The sequence below is a fragment of the Poecilia reticulata genome, linkage group LG10, assembly GCF_000633615.1.
Source record: "Poecilia reticulata strain Guanapo linkage group LG10, Guppy_female_1.0+MT, whole genome shotgun sequence".
NCBI lineage: Eukaryota > Metazoa > Chordata > Actinopteri > Cyprinodontiformes > Poeciliidae > Poecilia > Poecilia reticulata.
In genome coordinates, this window is record NC_024340.1 from 18,805,601 (window position 1) to 18,814,749 (window position 9,149).

General features: G+C 37.8%; 1 protein-coding gene across 4 annotated transcripts; it reads right to left on the reverse strand.

Moving 5' to 3' along the window:
- Positions 1-8,397, reverse strand: sfxn5b (sideroflexin 5b). Of its 4 annotated transcripts, none has more exons than XM_008420559.2 (14): positions 8,085-8,396; positions 5,187-5,255; positions 4,788-4,865; positions 4,430-4,456; positions 4,282-4,336; positions 4,160-4,185; positions 3,992-4,045; positions 3,004-3,060; positions 2,854-2,919; positions 2,555-2,645; positions 2,224-2,339; positions 1,991-2,076; positions 641-758; positions 1-429 (listed from the first exon to the last, which is right to left on the reverse strand). In XM_008420559.2, exons 1-14 carry the CDS (start codon positions 8,160-8,162, stop codon positions 352-354), a joined length of 999 nt encoding a protein of 332 aa, XP_008418781.1. In that variant the 5' UTR covers positions 8,163-8,396; the 3' UTR covers positions 1-351. The 4 variants fall into 4 exon arrangements, with proteins under 4 accessions (XP_008418781.1, XP_008418783.1, XP_008418784.1 ...); XM_008420561.2 differs by having other exon boundaries at positions 8,106-8,391; XM_008420562.2 differs by lacking the exon at positions 3,992-4,045 and having other exon boundaries at positions 8,085-8,397.
- Positions 8,398-9,149: the final 752 nt, after the last annotated feature.

Sequence of the window (9,149 nt, forward strand, 5' to 3'; positions counted from 1 at the left end):
TGTGTTTAAACGATCTCATTATCAGAATTTAATGGATCACTATTTAGGTTGATTGTGCTACAGAAACTCCAGAAAACAATACTCTGTAAATATCAGAAACACACAAAAAGGGATGTTATAGTAAAAATTGAGAGTTCTTGGACAGCTGTAGTGAAGGCAACAATCTCTGGGCTGCTCAGAGGATTCACCGTGGCTCAGTGAATGCAGCATGAGAACAGGTCTAGGAATGTTGGGTAAATACAACTCTAATAATAACAATTACGTGTCAGATACCCCGAAAACCCTGCAGCAGGGTCGCAGTTACAGTCATTCAGAAAGCAGCCTCAGTTTGGAGCTCGTGTCCCATCTTCATCATAAACCTTTGTTGTAGGTCAACACTTTGCAATCCGTTGCCATGGCAATCTCCGGCTCAAGGCGAGATACCTCAATCTGCCAAAAGAAAAAAAAAAAAGACAAGAAAAAAAAATGATACTGAATTGATTAAGCTCTGGGTTTCACCTTGAAAGTCATTTTTAGAGAGCTGAGTGGAGAACAAAAGCCTGCAGGGGCCGTGGGAGCTAAGTGGAGTATGTTTAATGTGAATATCTTCCCAGCTGCTCCATGAGCCATCTGGCCTTGAGAGCAGCTGAACGCGGCGTACCTGAGACATCTGAGGGAAGAGGCTGATGGCCACGGGCAGCGAGAGGCCGAACGTAACCAGGCACACAACGCTGTGGATGGGCAGCAGAAGTCGGCGGTTTCTCTGCAGGAGTCGCAGCCTGTGTGAGTCAGGACAAGGATAAAAAGGGAACGTGAGCCTGCGGCGTGGATTGATCCAGGCTGACTACTGCAACGCCTTGAGTTATTTTGGGATCGTTTGCAGATCTGGGGGAAGCTGTTTCACACAATTAGAGGTTGGAAATTCAGAAGAATGGAGCTTAATTAACCAGATGGCACATTTCTTCTGTTATTTAAATTTTAAATAAAAATCCTAAGTTTATTTTTCCCTCCTTTTGCGTTTCTGTCTTCTTCTGTTAAATATCCCCCCCACTGTAGCAACCTCAGGACACAACATATGTTGGCTCCCATTTGGTACATGCACAATTATGTGGACTAGATTCAAACCTTCTGATAAGTGTCTAACAAAGAATGATATTTATAACATAACATAAATATATGAGTAAAATTATAACAATTCACAGAGTTTTTAAATGGTGTTAAACTAAAACTGATGGATGTTTTTCATCCATCAGTTTCAGCGGCTCTAAAAAGTGTAGCTGCAGACCCTGTTAAAATGTCAGGTGTGATGTGAAAAGTCAGACAATAATAAATTATTACAAATATCAAAGGCCAAATATCCAAATCATTGAGGACATTCTTGCCTGGAGTCATCTTCAGATGTCACCCCACAGTTTTTCTTTCAAATTTAGCACCAGACTTTAGTCAGGCTATTTCAAAACTGATTATCTTCTCCTGAAGTCATTTTTTCTGTTGGCTTTCATGTATTCAGTGACTCAATTATTAAAATCTAATGAATAAAAATAGAGCAATAAAATATTCAATACAAGGAAAGTCTTGCATTAATTTTAAATGAACATGAAATAAACATAAATCATCCTATATATGGGATATTTAAAAAGTGAACCTTTGATGCAGGTGTTTTTTTTCTGTTCTTAACTTTCAAATGGATGGACAGTGAGTTACTTTTTTTTCTTCTTAAAGCAGCATCTGCTACAGGTTTATACAGCGCCCTCCACATTTATCGGCAAAAGGAGTAAAAATGTGAACAGCGGCTTTGAAGTAAATTTAAAAAAGTATTTTTCTTGAAAACCTCCCAGCAAAAGCTGTTGGCATGTAAATAGATTAAAGTGGTCGTTATAGAGACTTGATGTGCAAATATTATCCTCCTTGACAAGAATACAACATATTAGTTGTTTTATTTGATTTCTCAAAAGCAATGATTGTTTAGGGGTTTTTTAATCATTTTTCACCTGTGTGTTTCTGCACAAACCTTTCGAGGTAGGACATGATGATGGGCGGCAGAACGAAGATTGGCATAGGAAGGACCACACGTGTGAAGGCGGTCTCCATTATTGCCTGGGAATAAACACCAAAGATCATGGACAGGTGATTAAATCTGATGCTGAGAGAGTCGAGCGAAGCAGGAAATGAGAAGTCACCAGTTAGCCACCATGATATTAAACATTAAATTCACAGTCAAACAACATAAAAAAAGAAGCTTACATGTCGAGCAGCGATTTTGGAGGATCCCACCACGCTGCCGTTGTTGTCCAGAACGTCGATACCTTCAGACAGCTCGTTGTGTCTCATCAGGGCTACGTTACAGATGTTTGCACTTGCTAAAAAGGAACAAAGGAGGCATTATAAAACACCAACAAGAATACAAGAAACTTTTGCTAAAAAAAAAACTGTGGGATTTTAAACTAGGTACACTATGACCGTCATAGTAATTTGGATAATACAGAGAATGTATCTTCTATGAGTTTGCAGCTCTAACCGGCAGAGGGGGCACATAATAAAAGTCTCATTATGAAGGAGGGTCTTGAAAACCCACCTACAGCTGGGAATGGGACAAATCTCTGGATGATCATTCTGGTGCCAGGGTTCAGCTTGTTGGCCTTCTGAATCAGCACATTCAGTCCCACCTTTAAAGAAAAAAATCCAAATTAGAAAAAAGTAAAAAACTGCAACTGATGCAGCTGTATTAAACTAAATCTTGTGGGGGGTTTCAGCATGCTGGATCCAATTCATTTTAACTTAAAAACTGCAATTAGTAATATACCTAGATTTCTAAGAATTACACAATATTACAAGTAATGACATCAACTTCGGTGAAGAAGAAAGCTAAATTACTGCAATAGAGACAGCACTGGTCACAGCTCCGACATAGCCTTCAAGAAACTTAGATGTAGGAGTGGGCTGCAGACAAAACAAAAGAAAGCTATCAGTTTTTATTTATTCAATTTCAAGAAAAAAAAAACAGGAATCTGAAGTTGTTTTTACCTTTGTGGCATTCCGGTTGGCATAGTTCACGCAGGCATTGTGACTCTGGTTCAACCACTGAAAGAAAACACAAAATACAAAACACAAACGATCCATAATCTATGAGGAAGGAGCGAGAAAAGACTTAACCCATTCATCGTGGCAAAACTGACCAGATGATCAAAATGGATAATAGATGCTGTGATATGTTGGTGCTAAAAAGTATGGCTTTTCTGCCTTCAAGTATTTCCTATAAATATGCATAAATATGATGCAACCGATGAAATATTGTGACTCAGATTTTAACAAGCTGATTATATAAATCTATATATAAAACGAGGATTGCAATGTCTTATCTTGTGATACTTGCCTTGAGCAGATGACTTCTGTTTGAATTTAAAAGTTACAAATTTAACTGTTTTAACAGTGACGCTGTCACCATGTTTTATTTTAAACATGTTACCTGAAGACAAATTGAATCAAATTGTATTTTTGTTATAATTGGAGTTTATTTCACCGTACAGATCCTTGCAAAGGTAATTCTACTTTTTGAACTTTCTATCTCTTCCCTGTTGCATCTCTTCACACAAACTTTATTGTATTCTACTGAGATTTTATATGATGACCAGAAAAAAAAAATATTCATGGTTTTAACTCTTTTACAAATAAAAATCTGAAAACATCATATTACGTTCAGCCCTCTTTCATTAATGTTTTGTAAAAACACATTAGATGCAGTTACAGCTGCAATTAAATAAATGTCTCTACCACCTATGGAGATCTGGAAACTAAAACTTTTGTTTATTCCAATCTCAGTTTCGATAGAGATGTTCACTGTTAGTTTTCCGACTCAAAGATTTGAATGCAGGACAAGAAGTTCGGTTTTGATCAGGACACCTTCTCTCACCACCTCTCCAAAATGTGAAAAATCATATTTATACACAAATATAAGTGACTGTAAAGGTTTTGGATACTTTGAAGCACCACAGTGGTTGGTTATCTCCAGTACCTGCCAGATAATGGTAGACATCACAGTCTGATTTGGGAGGAGAAGGCCAATGACCTAAATGAAACCAGGAAATAAGAGCTTATTTTTGAACAAAATAAGTCCCGTTTCATTTTTTTTGTCCCCAAACACGTTTACATTCAAAATGCATGGGTTGTATGTTTGACTTACAATTGGTGTTCCGAATGGCACATAACCTGCATAGTGGAAACATGGTTTTCAGCATAAAAGCAATGGGAAAAAATGATTCGGTTTGAGAAAATCTGGACAAAGATCTTCATCAGAGGACATACCTGACATTCGAAATGGCATGAAGATCTTCTCTCCTGTGTCAGGGTGAATGATGGCCTGTGACACAAAGCATGAGAGCTTCCTCATGCTGCCACCAGCTCAGGGATGAATGGATGAAAGTGGGGTTAAGATGAAGAAGCATAGTCTTACCTGTTTAATCTTCTGGGCTTCCCACAACTACACAGCAAAACCAGAATGTCATTAAAGGAGGAATGTCATCTTTGTCTTCCATTTTCACATTTTGCACCATAAGTTGCATCATATCTTATGATGCAGTCAACTATATAAATTAATTATTCAAGAAGATGCTTTAAAAAAACTCTCAGTCTTCCAAAGACAAATGCGCCTCATTTTTAGTTTTGAAATAAAGGAACCAGTGCGTTTCCTTTAATTCATCAGCTTTGAATCTTTCAGAAAAGGAAAATGATTCATTGCATTACTTATATTGTTCCAAGCCTTCTGAACATATTTTGAAACACGGTTTGCATCAACTGTGGCAAACGCTCACCTGATCTGCAGACACTCCAGGAGGAAGTGTGTCGTGTTTGTAGTCATCAAGGAGTTTGATGCATTCTTTTAGCTTTTTCTGAAATAAATAAAATAAGTCATAAACACACAAACCTGTTTCTTGATTAGGTACACTGGTATAATTGTCAGCATGAATAGTGAATCAACCTACATCCCCATTATTTTTGCATGAGAATGGGGACGCAAAAATACCTTTATGTGCCATTATTCAATTATGAAAAGAGAGCCCAAATGTTTAATGTTACTGGAGACCAAATCTGTCATTTTATTCAGATATCAGATTGTTTCAATAAAAGAGAATAACATAGAACTCTGCATGCAAAAGATATGCCAAACATATAAATAGTTGCAAAACAAGCACTTTAACAGGAAGCTTTACCTCCGAGACAAACAGGGTGCTGGGATCAATGATGTCAACAAAGTGTCTCAGACGTCCAAGGAATGAGCTCTGAGAAAAATAGGTCAATTTTAGTCTCTTTTAAAAGAAAACATGAATGAATGTCTTAAGGAGATTTTATGTTTGGAAATATCTGTCTAAGCTAAAAGTCTAAACAATGACACAAATGTTAAATTATTGCACAGCTTTTTGTGCAAATGTTTCTGCAATGTCCATCATACATCATACGGTTGTGAGACTAAAGTTATTTCGATGAAAAGCTCAACGCCCAAGCAATTTAATTAAAATCACCATGCGAAATATCTGGAAGATTAACAATATTTTCGAAACACTTCAAAAACATTCTGTGATGGAGAACTGAAGACACTATTGTCTCAAAACACCCCCATCCAAGTAAACTCATAACAGTATAAAGTGTCTGTTGTTGACAATTATTGCACTAAGGATTAAGTAAAAACAACTCCCCATTATTCAATAACAAAACGTACATTTAATAAATCTGAAAGCTGGGCTGTCTTGTTAAAATCACATCGTGTTCTTCATAGAAATGATATACACACACTTCATAAATTAGATACTCTCGGTGGCTAAATACTGAAACTCATCCTAATAATTAATAATATTTTTCTTTTTTTTTGGAAAGCAGGAACAAAATATAACAGCACACTTCAGTGGAAGACTCTAAACTGCTGTGGTCAAGCATTCTGTTTTTCTCCGTCTGCGTCAGCATGCCAATTGCTGAGTTTGTGTGCCAGCTCTTTGAAAAGACCCACTAACAGTTGGTGCCAAACGCCTCTTTGGCAGCCTCAGTGGACAAAAACAAGGCAACAAGATTCAGTCAGATTCCCTCTGAGATATTTATTAGTTATGAAGAGCAGAAAACACAGCGGAAACAGAGTGTCTTTTTATAACTAACTCCTTAGCAGCATATCCTAATTGAAATGACTGGAACATTACTTCAGTCTTCACTATAGACCATCACTCCCCTGCTCTGGGTTTTCTATCACTGCCTTTCTGTCACTGCACATCTCCTGTTCTGACAGGCCATATGTGCTGCAGTGCTGTTTTGTAAGAGAGGTGGAGAGAGCGCGGAGCCATGTGAGGAGCCGGCTTTAATTATGCATGAGCTTCAGCTCCCATGAGAGAACACAACTAGGCTAGCAAAGATGGAATCCGGCTCGAAGCGCAGACCAAAAAAAAAAAAAAAAAACAAGCAGGATTTACGCTGATTCAAGAGCTGGCCTGATTTCCTGCGCTTTGATGCGAGACCCAAGAAGTGTTACAGCAACTTTATCAAGGTGTTATAAACTGAAGGTGGATGATTTAAGCGGTTTGGTCTTGATGTTCTTCAACCGGTTTTGAACAAAGAAATGCACACAGGAGCAGGAAGAAGCACAAAAGCAGTGAACCGTGAAAGAAATAACATTATTGTGATCCATAGATAAATTTATGATCAATGAACTAAGTGTAGACAAGTGAATAGAGACCAGCTCTTATAAATATGATCTAAACATCCAGAATAAAACAGGATAATTAGTGAATCATTTTTACTATTTGTGATAAACTTTTAGCTTGATTTTGACTTCAACGGATTGTGTGTGAAACCAGAGAGCTTCTAGAGCTATTTTGTGTTACTTTATGTTTATTTTATGTTGTGTGTTAATTTTTGTATCCCATTACAGCAATTAGTGATCAGTTTGCAACTCATTCAAAATAAAACTTCAGTGTTTTGGGCTAGATTATTTGATCAAAATGTTGCAGAAATATGAAACTAAAATCAGCTGACGCAATAAATAAATTAAGCACAAATATGTCTCTGCATTTATGTCATCTTTTATAAGAGTAGCATTGAGTGTAAAACTCTGGCAATCGCGGCGTAAAAGCATGGGACCTTAAATCTAATACACAACCAAATGCTGCATCTACACAAGCCTTAGCAATTGTGGCATGGTAAGAATTTATATATGGATATCAATATTACTGATATACAATTGCAAATTGATATGTTGTTCAGTTCCAAAAAATAGAAAAAAGAACTGATCTCAAGAATGAGCCAAGAGGAATGCCTCTTTAATATCTCCACCTGTAAAGGTGTGAGCCTGTAGCTATGAAGCAAACAATGTTTTCCCATTAATCAATTGTGGCCACTGAGTTTTGCTCAATTAAGCCTTAAATAAGTACAATTGTAAATGCTACTTTAAACCATCACGTAAGATCTTTACCAAAATGGCATTGCATAAGCTTTGTGGATAAACATGCAAGTTATATAATGCAAACATAGCCTTAGATATCCATTTACTCCATTTTGCATTATGCATTCCCATGTGTTAAATGATTTGCTTAAAGTTGCTGTTTTACGAATTGCTCTGACGCCAAGGTTAATAAGCAACGTAAGTTGGCGTTAAGGTCGCATTATTAGTGATGACCAACATAAAATCATTTCATAACCGTAAATTATCACGAAGCTTCAGGTCAGCGGGTGCATGTAGATGACTTTCGGTTTACACAGAAACTTAAGTTTGAACTGGTCTGGACTCATTTTGAAAATCTTGTAGGAGTGAGGAGAGAAAGTCACCAATTTGTGCGTTTTCAAATGAAACACAAGCACACCCTCTGCATTGTGACGCCTCGTAGAATAAGCCAAATAGCGCAATAATTCCCCTTTAATACAACAAACTCCTAACTAACCTGATCGCATTCAGAAGTTTTAGAGTTTCTGCATGAATACAATCACCGATGCACGTCGGCGGCACAACTTTTCATCGCTTCATCTAAAGCGAAGCGATGAGGGCGGAGGAACAGGATGTTTTTTTTCTCTCTCTCTCTCTCTCTCATCCGAAAGCCTTAAAACAACAAAATGTCAAGAAACTGGGTAGTTACCAGAGGACACGGAGCTCCTACCTGATCGTAGCGGGGTCTCCCGAGCTGGAAAGCGGGACACGCTGCAGATTCCGCCATGACACCAAACTCTTTTTATTTATTCACGAACTGAATCATTAGAAGGGATTTTCACAGTCAGTGTGTGTGTGTGAGCAACTCGGGCGAAGCGATGCGCCCCTACGCCAGCCGGGAGTTGTAGTTTTTTTCCTTTGCCTTAACACTGGCAAAGTTGATGCGCATGACTACACATCCCAAATAATCGATAAGCTGAAAGTCATTGCATAACTGTTCGGATTGATCTTGGGAGAGATAACGACTGACGCGCCCATATAGGTGTCAGGTTGGTCCTATGATTACTGTGTGAGGAGGCGTGGTCTCACGGAGAAGCGATCATTAGGCCTGGACTCCGTTCAGTGACATGGAGTCACCACGATTTTCATTTCCATTCGGTTTAATGTCAGCCCAATCGCAGAGTTGATTGACTATTCATACTAAATTATGTTGGAGTGATACAAAATATAATACCACTTGAATGGTGTCATGTTACAAAATCCAACCTAATTGTAGTAGTGAAATGGGAGGGGGGGGGGGGACGAAACATGACTTTAAAGGTTTAATACAAATAAAATCTGAAAAGTGTGTTTTGACTTTGTGTCTGATTTCCTTTTGTTTTACGTCCCTAAATAAGATGCAGTGCAACCAATGAGTCAACTAATTGTTTTGTTAAAATCTTTGACATTTGTTGGAGCTAATTAGTGAAAAACGTTATGTTAAAATAGTGTCATAAACTCAAATCATCTAATAGAGCACTGTTCTAACCAGCATCCAACAAAACAGAGTGTGTATGGCCCAAATGCAAACCCACACATACACCAATATCCTCTTAAAGATTCCAGGAGCAACTTCTGAGATTTATACTGATCAGTTAAACTTTTACATTAAGTTTAATGCAAAGATCAATGTAAAACTTGCATTAAAAAGTTTTGCATTAAGACAGAATTGCCTGTGTAGACTATTCTGTCTGTGTAGAATAGTCTACACCAGTGGTCCCCAAACTTTTTCCTG

What these genes read in the sequence shown, in the direction of transcription:
- sfxn5b (XM_008420559.2), bottom strand. Translation starts at nt 8,162, where the DNA reads ATGGCGGAATCTGCAGCGTGTCCCGCTTTCCAGCTCGGGAGACCCCGC. An exon ending in AAGCCCAGAAGATTAAACAG is followed by an intron (nt 4,337 to 4,429) that starts GTAAGACTATGC and finishes TTTGTGTCACAG; the next exon opens with GCCATCATTCACCCTGACAC. An exon ending in CATGCCATTTCGAATGTCAG is followed by an intron (nt 4,186 to 4,281) that starts GTATGTCCTCTG and finishes TCCACTATGCAG; the next exon opens with GTTATGTGCCATTCGGAACA.